The sequence below is a fragment of the Nelumbo lutea genome, chromosome 3, assembly GCF_056320005.1.
Source record: "Nelumbo lutea isolate HS-2025 chromosome 3, American lotus-T2T, whole genome shotgun sequence".
In the NCBI taxonomy this organism is placed as follows: Eukaryota; Viridiplantae; Streptophyta; class Magnoliopsida; order Proteales; family Nelumbonaceae; genus Nelumbo; species Nelumbo lutea.
This window is the reverse complement of record NC_142686.1, coordinates 9,875,046-9,891,130: the sequence shown is the minus strand read 5'-3', so window position 1 is coordinate 9,891,130 and position 16,085 is coordinate 9,875,046. Positions and strand designations below refer to the sequence as shown.

The 16,085-nt window shown below is 39.0% G+C and overlaps 2 protein-coding genes and 1 non-coding gene across 3 annotated transcripts; 2 read left to right on the top strand and 1 right to left on the bottom strand.

Moving 5' to 3' along the window:
• Nucleotides 1-1,266: 1,266 nt before the first annotated feature.
• Nucleotides 1,267-1,346, top strand: TRNAL-UAG (transfer RNA leucine (anticodon UAG)). The gene has a single exon. It is a non-coding gene; the product is annotated as a tRNA-Leu (tRNA).
• Nucleotides 1,347-4,553: 3,207 nt separating this feature from the next.
• On the top strand, nt 4,554-8,808 carry LOC148862834 (protein KINESIN LIGHT CHAIN-RELATED 2-like). The gene is made up of 3 exons (XM_088974423.1): nt 4,554-4,838; nt 5,443-7,500; nt 8,221-8,808. The coding sequence occupies exons 2-3, from the start codon at nt 5,489-5,491 to the stop codon at nt 8,429-8,431; spliced, it is 2,223 nt and encodes a 740-aa protein (XP_088830549.1). The 5' UTR covers nt 4,554-4,838; nt 5,443-5,488; the 3' UTR covers nt 8,432-8,808.
• A 1,467-nt stretch (nt 8,809-10,275) lies between these two features.
• LOC148862833 (subtilisin-like protease SBT5.3) lies at nt 10,276-14,029 on the bottom strand. Its single transcript, XM_088979499.1, has 11 exons — nt 13,918-14,029; nt 13,613-13,722; nt 13,436-13,533; nt 13,189-13,353; nt 12,983-13,091; nt 12,349-12,880; nt 12,160-12,257; nt 11,790-12,035; nt 11,349-11,463; nt 11,052-11,265; nt 10,276-10,929 (listed from the first exon to the last, which is right to left on the bottom strand). Exons 1-11 carry the CDS (start codon nt 14,005-14,007, stop codon nt 10,391-10,393), a joined length of 2,316 nt encoding a protein of 771 aa, XP_088835625.1. The 5' UTR covers nt 14,008-14,029; the 3' UTR covers nt 10,276-10,390.
• Between the last annotated feature and the right edge of the window lie 2,056 nt (nt 14,030-16,085).

The following is a 16,085-nucleotide window of genomic DNA, read 5'->3' as shown; positions in this document are numbered from 1 at the left end:
TTTATAAATAGATTATTATAAATATAATATAAGTATATTTATATATATAATGAATATATTTATATATAATATATAGAAAATATGTGACATATATTAAAAATATATATAAATATAATATTTATACTACCAATAAAAGAGCAAATGCCCTTCTTTCTGGAATTTCCAATGGACATTTTTTACCCTTTTGTCTAAACATACAATGGGTATAAAGAGGGCATATATGTCATTTACTTTCACTTCAGAAACTGCCCACTTATAACTGTTCAAAAACTCTAAGGGTGTTGGAACCATGAATTATAACTGTTTAGAAACTGTCTATTTAATACCTTAATTAATTTTTGGATAAATGAATTATAAAAAGTGACCATAAATTATAAACAGTTTTGTTTTAAAGATACTGCCACGTGCAAATGCACTTTACTAATACATATAAATATTTATACCGGTCGGTTCGGTTAACTACCGATTTTTTGTAGGTTAACCGAAACCCGAACCAGTCCTTCAATTTTTCAAAAATTCCAAACCGAAACAAAACCGATTGATTCAGTTAACCACATTTTGCGGTTCGATTCAATTTTTCAGTTTTTCATGGACACCCCTAATGTTAATCTAATGCACCGTTGGAATTATGGATATTTGCAAATTGCAATAACAAAATTTATATTGTTCCGGTATTGAAATTTGGAGGTTCAGAAAACCCTATTAAGGCTCAGTTTCTTTGTATTGTAAATCTGAACCAAATATAAATTTTGAATCCAGTTCAGTTTTGAATCTGTTTGCTTATAACTATGCTTTAAACCCTATTTGATACAAAATTTTATTTGCATTTATTGGTAGTATAAATTTTGCATTTCAAAAACTGATGCAAAATTCATACCACCTTTCACTTACATTAATTCTCTATCATATTACCTGTGGGCTGCACGGTGTTGGTAGGCACTCTCTCCCTCTCACCTCTTTCTTTACCTGGGTAAGTGTTAGCGCACAAGAATGCTTACCCAGATAAGCAAAACGAATGAAGCCTAAGATGGAACCACATCATTTTACTTTCACAATCAAATATGACAGGGCAAATTTTGAAGTAAAAGTAAATTGAAATTTACACGCAACCTATTTGTACTCCCAAACATTTACACCAATGCAAATAAATCAATTAAAATGCAACCAAAAGTGTAGAGAGAATTGGGGATAGAGTCTACAAATGAGGGATTAAATCATGGAATACTAAATTAGAAATTATAAAAATTAGAGAAATTGAATAATCTTGACAGTTTGGCCGAGTGGTCTAAGGCGCCAGATTTAGGCTCTGGTCCGAAAGGGCGTGGGTTCAAATCCCACAGCTGTCAGTTAAAATTACGGTTTTGTTGTTTTTTTTTGCAAAAAGAAAAATATATATTCGGACTCGGACGTATACTCCACTATCGGCAAAAGCCGCAAACCATTGAATTTGAGTTGTTTAATGTACCGGGTCCCACGCCTCGCTGGAACAATCCAAAACAGGTAGGTGGCGCTCCACTTAAGTTGTTGCCTTGTTGGTGGACACCTCATTCTCGGTTGTCATATTTGGATGAAAAGAGCTCAGCTAACAATAACCACATCCTAAATACCATTCTGATAGAGAATGGTAGCTTCCCCCCCCCCCCCCCCCCCCCTTATTTTCAGCCAGATGGAACAATCACGTGGTCCAATTGGGACGGTCTATCAAATAGGGGTCCACTGGATCAGCCAATCAGCCATGTAGTCAATCCCATTGTGCCCTGAAGTTTTACCCAATTGATCAGAATTCATAACGGCCCAAGGTTTTATTTTTAGTATAACAAGCAGAAGGAGAAGTTAAGATGTCCACTCTTTGCATAGGCTTTATGTGCATATCGTGAAAGCCAAGCTAGATTTCCACTTTACTAATACATATAAAAGTAATCATACTTTTGAGTATTGGCTAACAATTTTGGGCCCATACTTTTTTCTTCATTAAAGAGTAGTAGGCAGAGATTCCTGTTTCAGCTTCAAACTGAATTAATTGTTTATAGGAGATTCCTGGGTTATTTAATTTGGGGCAATTTGGATTTCAAGAGGCTCTTCCCACCATTTATTGGAAAAATTAGAACATCTTGGCACATTCAAAATAGGCCCTCTTTCAAGTTTCAATTATAAAAAAAAACGGGAGACAGCAAATTCTTAGTATTCACAGCTACTATTAGATAAGCAAAGCTTCAATTGGATATAGAGATGATATGGCAAATCCAATTGGCCACCTTTCTAATGGACAGTTCAGGTTTATTCATAGAATCTTGTGTAACAATAACAACAGCAACAACAACAACAAAATAATAATAATAATAATAATAATAAGGGTTAATTATAAAGACACCCCTTATTTATGGGCCTTTGGGATTAGTGACAATTATCTTCCTAAACTTTCATTTGCGATAAAGACTTTTCTAAACTTTTATTTTGCCATAAATACCCCCTGATCGTCAAGTTAGATGACAGATTGCACTAAATTATCAAATATCTATTTGAATTTTTCGTATTTTCTTTTCTTTGCCCCTTTCTCGTAAACCGGCTAAAATAACAGGAATCATTTTACTAACATAGAAAAATAAGTTTATTTAAATTCTTGTTTCATTTCAATGACATGAATGTATCTCTTCACTTAAAAAAAATCCACTCTTTTCTTCAATAAATCAAGAAAAAACAAATGAAACCTTAAATTTATATCCATTAGAAAGAAATATCTACCATTTCATCTAAATAATGAATTCAGCCAGAAATCAAATCTGCAAGATTCTGTTAGAGCTATTGAGAAAACTTCAATATTATATTTAAAAAAAACTAATTAAATCTTAAATCATTCAAACAAATAAGAAAATGGTAGTTTAGAGATTTAAAAAAAAGTTAAATAACTGAATTAGAATTTTTTTGAAATTAATTGACCAAACTCTAATGGAGAGGAGTATTTGTGCAAAGTGGAAGTTCAAAGGGTATAATTGTCACTGACCATAGAAGGGTCCTTATAATTTACCGTGATGATGGTGATGATGATGATGAATAATTCCTTTATCTATGTACTTGGGACATGGTCCCTAACCGATAGTAGATTGACTCAAATTTAATTGTACTTGGCATGGGACATGGTCCTAACCCACATTAGATTGACTCAAAGTTAATTGTACTCGTTGGTTTACCCAACAAGAAATTATTTGACTCTTCTACTAATTAGTTCTCTCTTAGTGAAAGGTTTTGAGTTAATCAGTACAAATTTGTGAATGAGATTTTTTTTTTTTCTATATGAAACTATAGACGTTTTGAATTGATCATTTACAAATTGTTGTCTCTATCTAAAATATCAAATTTGATGTTAGAACTATACACGTCAAAGATCAGTCCTATACATACATTAATTAAAGTTACTCTCATATATGATATGACATGAGAAAACATATTTCTCTCTATTACAGCAATGCTACCAAAAAACAACCTTAGATTTGAAGATGTTTTCTGTTAGATTGTTAAGCTTTTCAAGGGATATATAGTCCTTTAAATTTACTTATAGTATTTATCTTATCTTTATGCATACCTGGCTTTTTGAGAAAAAATGGACACATCACCAAAGAAAACCCTATTTAAAAATGTTTAAGGGGTGTGTTCCCTTCATCAAAAATAGGGAGTAATGAAAACACTCTCTCGTTTCATCATGGGATGTGGCCTTCGGTAATAAGCATAGGTGTGGCATGGAGGGTGCCCTCATCATGGGAGTCATGACATGAGGTGCCCTTTCAAACTGTCAGTGTTCAGCTCTTTGGTCCAAAGCTTCTCTCAAAGCGAACTCGAACTCAAGCTGACGAGATGCCCTCATCATAGAAGCTACCAGGTCCAGGTGCGTGCCCTTTGCCTTTGGTCCACACTCCACAGCATCAGCACCTCATATTCTGTAGACCCGAAAGGATATAAGTCATTAAGTTGAACTAAACTAAAACCATCTTACTTTTTAATAATGAACAGATCCGGATAGCAGATTTGACCCGGCCCGACCCATTTAAATGACGCCGTTTGAGTCAGACGTGTTGTTTGGTCAGTCTGTGTGTGATCTTGGGTCGAATAGAATAGTTGAATAGATGCACATGTAGACCTGTTTACATAATTACATTACAGACCACGAGGTCAAGTATGGTGGAGATGGGAACCTGGGAATCGGGAAGCGAAGCGCGTTACTAAAGCGAGGATCCGGATCCATCACATCTCTCTTTTCCAAAATTAAATGTGAAATACCAATTTAAGCCAAACCATTTTGTTTCCAAAGAAGAAAAACATTAAACCATCACTGACACAGAAATCTAGTAAGCAAACCTCTATGCATCGACGCGCCACAGCATACATGAACATTGATGAACGAACACATGATTCACTCGATATCAGGCTGGCTTTTGAAGGAAAATGTGGCCGTACCGGGGTATATGAGTCTTCTCGAACAAAATTCGATCGTTTTGACACGTGGCAAGTTCTACCCAATGCCAAACAACAGAACAACTCAGCGGACGGCGGTTCCAAGCGCGGTGGGGGGAAAGTCGTTTTCCCTTTGCTTCGACATTCTACCTCTTCGCGCGCAACCTTTCTCCTCTCTGATATTTTTTCTTTTTTGCATTATGATTATGATATTCCTCTAAAAATATTCGCTCTCAATTCCGATTCTGCCCTTACGCGCCTGCCCAAATCCTCTCCCCTGTCTTCTTCTACCCCTCACACCTTATATAAGAAAAGTGTGATTTTTCTTCTCTCTCGCTCCCTCTTCAGACAATACAAAACCTTCGCGTTCTCTTTCATGGCGGATTGTTAAGGTTTGGACTCTTATTCTTCATATTTATTCTCATATTTGTTGTTGTATCAGATGCAAAGATAGATTTGGTACCTTTTTTTCGTCTGTTTCTTTTTTTTTCCTTTCTGGCTTTTGTTTTCAGTTTTCCGAAGTATTTGACATGTTTTTAGTAATGTTTCTGGATTAAGTCTTCGATGTGGCGTTAAACTACACTGATTCATGCAGATTCATTAGTGAAACTCTAAGTTCATTTTTCCTGTAATTGATTCATAATATGGAGAACTTCAGAGGAACTATCTTTTTTTTTTTTTATTGTTTGGTTTTTGATTCGTGTCTTAATGCAAGATAACCATTTTCATTTTTTGACACCCCTAAGATGATTATGTTAATCCGTAAATACCGTCGTTTTGGTTAATTTTGGAAGCTTCAACGATCGCATTCTGGTAACGTTTGTATCTGTCTTAAGGTTTTTTTTTTTTCCTACTTACTGTTTGTTCTATAATTGTTGTTTCGTTTGGCCATTTTATATCTACTGAACATGTAACATTTTAAAGTTGCCGTTCCTTCTCAATGGAAGGTTACTTGATTTTGTCTTTTGCTTATGTTGTTTAGAAATAATTTTGCAGGCTATTTTTTTAGTTTGAGAACTTCCAATCTGTATTGAGTTTCAATATGCCTGAATTCGTCATGGATGGAGTCAATGGTGAGGGCGTAGTGAGTGAAGTAAATAACAATTCCGCGCCTATTAAGGAAAGTTTGGCCCTTAGTAGGTCGCCGAAAAGTACCTTGAGTTCCCAAAGCGCTCGGAGTGATGTTCTTGATATGCCTTTGGACGGCATGGTTAACACCTCTATCGAGCAGCTTTATGATAATGTCTGTGAGATGCAGAGCTCTGATCCGTCACCGTCCAGGATTAGCTATGCGTCTGATGGTGACGAATCAAGGCTTGATTCTGAGTTACGCCATCTTGTTGGTGGAGATATGAGGGAAGGGGGTATAGTGCAAGAGGAGGTGGTGAAACCAGACGAGGGTAATGGAAATGATTTAGTTTTTAACCAAGATAATAGGTCTGCTGATAAAGCGTCCAGGACGACTAATAATACTCAGTCCACCAGTACCAAGTCTACTTCTTCAGTAAAATCAAAGAGACCCTCCCGATTGCAGGTGGATTCCAAGGCATCTGCAAAATCAAGTCCTAGGAACAAAACACCACATGAGAAGCCTCCTGTTGATAAATGGGGTGATAAAAATTCAATAAAACAACATACTGGACTTTCCCCTGCGAAGAAGCAGAGAAATTTTGCTCTAGGAGGGACAAATTTTCCAAATGGAGTCAAGGATCTATTACAAGCAAGCCTAGACAACCCTGATCTTGGGCCTTTTCTACTAAAACAAGCAAGGGACTTGATTTCTTCTGGTGATAATCCCCAGAAAGCACTTGAATTTGCCCTTCGAGCAGAAAAGTCATTTGAAATATGTTCAAATGGGAAACCCAGTTTAGAACTGGTCATGAGTTTGCATGTTATAGCAGCAATACACTGCAGCTTAGGCCAGTATAATGAGGCAATTCCTGTTCTCGAGCGTTCAGTTAAGATTCCGGTGGTGGAAGAAGGCCAGGATCATGCCCTTGCTAAATTTGCTGGGCATATGCAGTTGGGTGATACATATGCAATGTTAGGCCAGCTTGAGAACTCCATAAACTGCTACACAATGGGTTTGGAGGTCCAGAAGCAAGTGTTAGGGGAATTGGACACAAGAGTTGGTGAGACTTGTCGCTATTTGGCTGAAGCTCATGTTCAAGCACTGCAATTCGATGAGGCCGAGAAGCTCTGTCAGATGGCTCTTCACATCCATAGAGAGAAGGGTACACCTGCTTCTCTTGAGGAAGTGGCAGACAGAAGGCTCATGGGTCTTATTTGTGATACAAAGGGAGACCATGAAACAGCTCTTGAGCATCTTGTTTTAGCTAGCATGGCCATGGTGGCCAATGGCCAAGAAACAGAGGTTGCTTCTGTTGACTGTAGCATTGGAGACACTTATTTATCATTGGCTCGGTATGATGAGGCTGTTTTTGCTTATCAAAAAGCCCTCACTGTGTTGAAGTCCAGTAAAGGAGAGAACCATCCAGCTGTTGCTTCTGTCTTTGTCCGTCTGGCTGATGTATATAACAAGACAGGGAAAATAAGGGAGTCCAAGTCTTACTGTGAGAATGCCTTAAGGATTTATGGGAAGCCTATTCCAGGGGTACCCCCAGAGGAGATTGCTAGTGGTCTGACTGATGTTTCTGCTATCTATGAATCTATGAATGAACCTGAGCAGGCACTGAGGTTGCTTCAGAAGGCTTTAAGGATATATGACAATTCTCCTGGTCAACAAAACACAATTGCAGGCATTGAGGCCCAGATGGGAGTCATGTACTATATGATGGGGAACTATAATGACTCATACATTTCCTTGAAAAATGCTATTACAAAGCTTCGGGCAAGTGGGGAGAAGAAGTCTGCTTTCTTTGGGATTGCTCTAAATCAAATGGGCCTTGCTTGTGTTCAGCGTTATGCAATAAATGAGGCTGCAGATTTATTTGAAGAAGCAAGGAATATTTTGGAACAAGAATATGGACCATATCATCCTGACACATTAGGAGTTTATAGCAACCTCGCTGGTACCTATGATGCAATGGGCAGGTTTGTGTGCTTTTATGTGGCTGTGCTTGGTTTTTATGGATGCTACATTCATTTCTTTTACTGTCTGAGATTTAGATTCATTGGTGTAACATGCATTATTTTGGCTGATCTTTAAATGACTTATTGTTAATAACTATTGCATATTTTTTGGGTTGATCTAATTAGGTATTATCTCTCGGATAGGGGGTGATACAGATGTGTTATAACCATTTGGGAGATTAAAGTTTTGGTTAACCATATGGAAAGACAAGTTTGTATCAGATTAACCATACGGCTAACCATATTGGAAAGACAATCTTGTATCAGATTAGCCAATAATATGCTTTTCCATTGCCTTTGGTGCCACAAATCTATCCTGTAAAACAACTCTCTCTCTCTACACACACATACAAAAGGGGGGAGACAGAGAGAGAGAGAGAGGATTTGATTTGCAGTTGCTAAACATCGATAGAAATTAGGCCATTGTCGTGATTAACTTAACAACTGGAAGTGACTTTTTCAGGTGACGACATAGGTTCAAATTCCAGAAAAAAGATAAATGAGATGATATCATTTTGCAAGCATTCAAAAATGCAGTTAGCAAATGATGACACGAAGTAGATTGCCATATTTCTTGAATAAAAGATTTCTAAATCGATGTCTTTTTGTCAAATCCGCAGACCATGCTTGTTAATAGCCATCATCTAAATATCTTTTGTTTTCTGATCATACTATTTTCAGGTTAGATGATGCCATTGAGATTTTAGAATATGTGGTTGGGATGAGGGAGGAGAAGCTAGGGACGGCGAATCCCGATGTTGATGATGAGAAAAGGAGGTTGTCTGAGTTATTGAAAGAAGCAGGTAGGGTGCGGAGCAGGAAAGCCAGATCACTAGAAGCTCTCCTTGATACCAATTCTCATTCAACAGAGAAAGATGTCATAAAGGTATAATTATGTTGGTGATGTATGAAAACATGTATGTAGAATAGGATATTAAAAAGAAAAAGGTTAGGTGATGGGTGCTTTCCTTAGATTCTTTTTGGGAAGGATGAAGGAGAAAATAATTGAAGGGAGGGGCTTTTGGTTGCAAATTGCAATAATTGATTATATTATTTTTCGGCGGGGCAAAGGTGGTTGTATTTGCATTTCATTGCTCCAAGGAGTTGATGAAATTCCTTTGTCAGGTCCTGATTTTGTATTCTACTATTCAAAGAATGGAGGAAATTCCCCCCCCCCCCCCCCTCTCTCTCTCACACACTCGTTTACAGTACAGGTGTTAAGTTATACCAAATGATTGAAGAATGAAGCAATAGTCCTGTTAGATTTGATTCTGGTCTCTTATTATCGTAATGCTTGATAAATTTTACATGAAAAAAAAAATAAAAGATGAAAAGTGCTTCATCTAATTATTGTAAACTTTCGGTCTCCATGGCTGTCTTGTGAAATGTCCTTTGCTTCTTCCTGCACCAGTGCAAGTAACCCAATTCCTGCAGACCGTGCCCAGATATCGTTGATTGGAAGGCAAGCCTTCAGTGTTTGTTAAAATATTTTCATTAACTTTATGATTTAAGAATTTGGCGTCGATGCGTTTCTCTTCCCTCAAAATTAGAAATTTCAACAAGGAACGGCACATCAGATTCAGAAGGGACGTGCACTACATCACTAGTTCATCCATATCTGTATGAACATGAATGATGAATAGAATCTCAAATCAATCCAATGGACATAAAAATCTCCTCTCGAGTATTGACCTAATGTATTCCTGCAACATGATTACATGCTAAATACACTCTTAATTGGGTGATGGGGTGAAAATCAAAGGGAATGTTCGGTTAACACTCATTATTGGAAATAGAAAAAAAAAAGGGGGGGGGGGTGGAAAGCATGCAAGTTGGATGGGCCCAGTCAAATATCTTATTCAGTTCAGATAAAATTGACATTCCACCAATTCGATTGATTAGAGCTTAGCTTAAAAATGAGTTTTGTGGTCCGAAGCGCTAACCTTATCAATAGTGCCTTTGGCTTAGAGGCCACACATCTGATTTGGTACGTGGTTGCCGTCAGGCCCGTCACTGCCCATCTTGTATCTTTCCTTCTTTATAAATCATTCAAAAAAGCATTTACTACTTTAATTGATGGCAAGTTATCATAATTTCCTTCTGCCACCCGTCTGAATCAGATTGGTTTCGTAGAAAGGCCAAGTATTAAGCCTTGAGATTCTTGATGCATCATTATATGTGGTTCATAATTTCAAAGTTAATCTCCTGCTAAGCGTTGAAATGTTTAGAATAGACAAAGAGGAAAACAACTACAAGAAAGAATATGAATACACACAGTGGTTGCACACCTGTTCCAACTTCCAACCCAATTGACGGTTTAACACCCATAGTGATTTATGCATGTATGTGCATGTCAGTTGTTGTCATCTACTCATCTTACAAATAGGATATTTTTTAGGGGAGAGAGAGAGAATTAGCATTTTTGTCGTGAAATTACTAGGCTAAAGGCCTGTCATATAATCAGGTCTTGTGACTCTTATCAAGGGTTGGTTCTGGGTCTATTACTTACCGACCCTACAGGACCCTTGTATGAACTGGAACTGGAACTGGCACTGGACCTGGGCTTTTCTAATTGTTTAGGGTATGGATCTGCCCATACCCAAACCAGCCCACTGACTCCGGCAACCCGAGACTCAATGTATCAATTGCAAATTTATCAACTTATCTGGTAATTTTTCCTATTTAGTTATAAGCAATTATCTCCTCAACAAACCAGTCTTTCTCAAAATTCATCTCTTGAGGAAATTAATGGATTAATTAGGGTAGACATAGACACGTCAAAGTCAAACATTTGGGCTGAAAGTAGTGAAAGGGTAGAATCTGATGGACCCACATGCAAGATACAAAATATTCACTTGCCTATGCCCACCACAATGGGGCTCCTTACATAGTGCACCCCGTCGGACCATGTTAGTCCCCCAAAAACATAATTCTGAGTTGAACCACCTTCCTTGATCTTGAGAGTAACCCTGTATTTCTTTTCCTCACCCATCTGGTTGAATATCAGCCTCTTGGGTTCTACCATCACTGAAATTCCGGCAGGTTCTCGGATGCGAACATTGTAAATTCCAGGAGAGCCGACGTTCTTAACCCTCCGAGTCAGGGAGACTGATCCATATAAACTGGGGACGCTTATTGCTGGATAGTTGAATTCCAGCAGGCTGGTGGACTTGGGGCAATTATAGTGTTCATTTGCAAATTTTGCAATCAAATCCTCACTGTACCCCAGAGCACACAAGAAGTATAAGTAATCCTGGATGGTTACGTCGTAGACCAAACCAGGGTCCATTGCTCGGTTTGGTCGCACATGCCCAGCTCCATTACTAAATGGAGTTCCGCTGTCCTGCGATGACCCGTGTATGTGCTCTCTCATATTGTCTCTGTTTCTAGCTGTGTAAAAGTAAAACAACTATGTTTGCATTAGAATTACACCAAAGATGTGGAAATGGCTACCGGGGCAGAAAAAAAAAAGTTAAATTGTGAACATTGAAAAAATCGAAGTAATTAATCACCGGTGGTCATTAAAGCCGATTTGATCGCCGCCGGACTCCAATCAGGATGAAGTGTCTTGAGCAGGCCGACGATGCCGGAAACATGAGGGCATGCCATTGACGTGCCAGACAGAGAGTTGAAGAGAACTCGACGTGAATCAAATGGAAGGTCAGAAGGCCCAGTTGCTTGTGTAAAAGCAGCTATAATGCTCACCCCCGGTGCAATTACATCAGGCTTTTCACACAAGGACCGTACATTTAGTAGCTCATATACATTAACAACCTCCCTAGATGAAACAGTACTGACCCAAAATGTACCTTGAGTATCTCCGGTGTGACGCTGTTTGGTCCCTGAGATGAGAACGAGGCAACAGTAGGCGCCGGTTTAATATCTAGCTCTGTCGTCGCAGGTGAAATGTAAGCGACCGGGGACCTAAACCAATTAACGTGAATTTTCTTAAAATTCAAGAAAAATAAAGAATCAATAATGTGCAAATTTGATTCAGTAACTAGAGAATCTAGAGGTCAGTCCTGACTCCTGACCCAAAAATTAAAAGGGGACTGAACCGTAAAATTCCCAAATTAAAAACCAGTAAGTATATATCCTTGATGAATTCACACTGGCTGCTGATAGCATGATATTTACGACTGAGCCTTGGAAGACTTTACATTGGCAGCATGACGGGTTGGTTTCAAAGCAAGCAACCCAATCGGATTTCTGTTATCCCTAGCCTTGAAATGACATGATAATAAACTCACTGAGTGGAATTAATGTAAGAGAAAAGGGAGAGGCCATCAGCTGCAGAGATATGTGAGGTGGGAAGAATATGGGCATCAGGAATGGTTTCATAGCCGGAAGTAATGTCGTTGACGAGAACCATCCCAATTCCACCTGCGTCCATCACTGCCTTGCCCTTCTCCACTCTCGAGTTTGTGCCCCGAAGACATACCACAATCTTGCCTTTCGCCATCTTGGGGTCGAGGGATCCGATAACGCAGCTCTCTCTGTATGATTTTTGAGTTTTCGAGCGAAATCAATGCAACCAAGTGTCACAGCGATCAATAGCAAACATTAGTTATCTACTTCAATTCACTGCATATATTTGCATGTGCAAAGTTTGATCCTTACGCATCATGTTCGGTTGCATTCCCAGCTTTAGCATCGACTGGTCTAATGACTGGATACATCTTCTCTGCTGGCAAGCTGTCAGGTGAAAGGCTTTGTCCCTGCATTAAGAGTAAACAGAATGCTATACTTATTTCTTGAGCAGCTGAACCTTTGTTCTATTTGAAGTTTAAAAATAAAAAAGGGAGAAACCTTGAAACGCAAGTTATTTCCGAGTACAACGTAAGTGGAGAATTGGCGATCAATGGTACTGGCCCCAACCGTTATAATCCAAGGTGCAACGTTGTTGACAGAACCCCAAGCTGGTCCCGTATTCCCCGCCGAGCAAACCACGACCATCCCTTTCATAACGGCGTGAAACGATCCGATTGCTACACTATCCGTCAAATAATCGGTTGCGGTTTGTCCCAGAGAAATCGACAGCACATCTACACCATCGTGTATCGCAGCATCAAAGCCCGCAAGCACGTCGCCATCGCTACAGTCGGATGAACCACTGTCGCCGGTGGGCCAACAGACCTTGTATGCGGCCACTCTGGCATTCGGCGACCCACCTTTGGCAGTTCCGTTGCCGTGTCCGAGGACGTTGGCTCCGGCTACGAATCCACCCCCAGCAGTTGATAGGGTGTGGGTCCCGTGACCGTTGTAGTCACGAGCGCTGGGTAATAATCCGTTGAGTCGGGTCGAGTAGCCTTTGTTGAAGTATCTCGCTCCAATAAGCTTCCTACGAATTACACCATTCTAAGGAGCTTTGATAGATTCGATGATGAGAATTGCCTTGCTAAGGCGATGATGAATTGAAAAAAAATAATTCTGAATTGTAGACCTGTTACAACGAACTCCAACTTCGGTGTTATTCTGACAAAATCCTCTCCACCTTGATGGAACCGGTCCCATTCCCTTGTCGTCAAAGCTTTCTGATTCAGGCCAAACACCTACCAATACATAGATTAATTGCATCTGATTCTTAGCCTTCTTAGATATGAGATATAGGTATTAATTAAGGAGGGGAAAGGAACAAGGAACGAATACCGCTGTCGAGGTTTGCGATTATTACATCTTCGCCGAATCGAGCCTTCACCCAGATGGATTTCGAAGGAATACTTCCATTTCTCTCCATTCGGAGAAAATCCCATGACCGCGTTGTATGCAGTTTCTTTCCCTTGTCCAAGAAAACTGATACAACTTCCGGATGTTCTAAGTAGACAGAGAGTTATTATTAATAACAAGCACACAATACTAATCAAGTACTACATTTAATAAGAACAGAGCCTCTTACTTGAGATTTGTTCTGCTTCTTCATCTTCAAGATCTGCAGCAAAACCGTTGATATGTCTCGTGTAAGAGTAAAAAATTGCGTCTTTTGCCTTCTCTTTACTATAAAGTGAAAAGGAGTTGTTCAAAAATACAAATAATAAAATAAAATAACCTTAGATAGTGCCCAGAAATTTATCACCTTCCCAAGAAAGAACCGAGAAATTCGTAATGAGAGTCCTCTATTCGATCGAGATCGATGGAAGATGTTTCTGAATCGTGTGAATGTGCACCGAAGTACACCACGTAAGACTATATATAAAACCAGAATATTCGATCAGCATATGTGAGACTGATAATGCCACCGTGCATGCATGGGGGATTGAGAAAGCTTCTTTAAATTTATGGAAAAACAAAACTAATTGAAAAAATAATAATCTCTACTTTGTTTCATTAATTGTTCCAACAGATGCCAATCTTTTTAAGAGAAAACGGGATAATCCTCACCTTTTTGATAGCAAACGTGGGTCGTTGCAGCAGAGAAATAACCAGAATTACCGTCCACGAAATACAAAGACTAAGTCGCCCAACCTCCATGTCTAGTCTTTCTCCTCTTCTGGTTCTCTGTTTCTTCTGCGTTTATAGGATAATTCTAAAAGAACTACCACTCAGTATTTCTCCACCTCAACGTGTAAAAGTAGGACCGTTACATTAACTTGTTAAATTCAATGAATTAGATGAAAAAATAATTAACTCTCACACTATTTCAGTTTCCCTCTCAAACTCATTCTGCATTTGTTTTCTTTTCTTTTTTTTTTCTTTTTTATTTTGTAATCTGCTCGACATAGAACCGGAGAGAAGATTAGATGGCTAATTAACCGTTACAGAGCCTTGAAGTTAATATACAGTAACTTACGTTTAAAATATAATGAAAACGGACCTCATCTGTGTTCCCGGAACGTGCTCCATGCATATTTTGGACGTTGTCACTAGTCAAATCTTTGGAAGAATATAATAACTGTTCCAGATCAGAGACTGAAAAGAGAACTTCAACTGTGCTGTAATTCTATTGCCTTGGATTATTTTCAGTTCGGCTTATAATGCCTAATGCAGGAGAACTAGGTTATGATGTGGAGCGGATCATATCCGAGGCTAATTTGTTCCGGTTTGGATTAGAATGTGGTTTAGCCGGTTGTCACATACCTGTATGTGCTTCGCGAATGTTCATCCGAGTCTTAATGAATCAATGCCCTGACCTGATGAACCACTGGCTGCCACCAATGATCGTGGACCCTGAGGTAGAGGGTGCAGTCAGCAGTGCAGAGAAACAGGTGTCACTCCGGGAATGAAAGGACACTCAAAGGAATGCAGGGTGGGGGAGTTCGGATCTGCTGTAACCGATAATTGAGTCCGGATCTGATGAAAACCAACAGGCAACAGCATTGGCCATTGCATACTGTAGATCCGATAAGAAAAAGAGGGCACCACTTGTTCTTTACACCGGTGGTGGGTGGTGGTATCTTTGTCGTGGCCAATGCTTTAGCCAGTTCCCCTAATAAGAGTCCTGTAACACGTTTGGTGGTATATCTGGTGTTATAAATAGCCAAGGACAAACCTAAACATTACTTGAGTAATTATCCTCAAGATGGATGGCCAAGTCGAATCCAAGTTCAAGATACTTGTAACATGGTTTTAACGATCCAAAAATAGAATCGTTCTGGCCACCGGTTTTCAGGTTGATGGTTTGAATGAACGGTCAAAACATTAAATGGGTTGATAGATCAATGATTTGACCACCTGGGTCAGTATGTTATTGACTTATTCAACGGTTTGTGGTCAGGGACCAAGTTTGGAGTAAAATGGAACTGGTTACCTGGACGGTTCCCGGGCTGAATGGTCCAACTATTGGGGTCAACGGTGATTCAAAAATCATGACTTGTAAACAGAAGCACAATAATAAAATGAGAATGATTACTTTTATATATACTCCATTCTGTATGTTGTGTTTGGTTGCAATGCAGATAAATTTGTATTGATGTAAAACTATGACATTATAATAGGCTCTGATTAAAATCACATTGAATTTGGGTTACTCCTTTCCAAGCCAAACAATTCGATCATTGTATGTATTGTGTGTATTATTTATTTATTTATAAGGGTAAATTATAAAGACCTCCTGTAATATGGGCCCTGTGACAAAAACCCCCTGCACTTTGTTTTGGGACAAAGACCCTCCTGTACTATGACTGTGAGACAAAAATCCCCTTCTTAGTTTTCCGTTAAAATTTACGTTACAATATTTTTTAATCCCCATATTACCCTTGTAGATAATTGGGAAAAAAACATTGTCCATCTTCCCCAACGTCATGACACACGAACAGCAGTGGTGATAATCCACATTTCTCTCTCTCCCCCGATCTCTCTTCTTCCTCTATAGGGAGTGCTCCAAAACCCAAATGCATCAGATTCTACAGAGTCATGTTCTTCCTTTCATTTGTTTTTCTTTCCTTCATCTTGTTTTCCTTTTTCTTTAGATTTGGGAGGCAGATTGTTTGTGTACGTGATGGGGCAGCAGTGATTTGGTTTCGGGAGAGTATCACACACTCTCATAGACTGTTTTCTTTTCTTTTCAATCCATGGCGCTGCTGATGTCGTTCCCTGGATGACTTATGCTG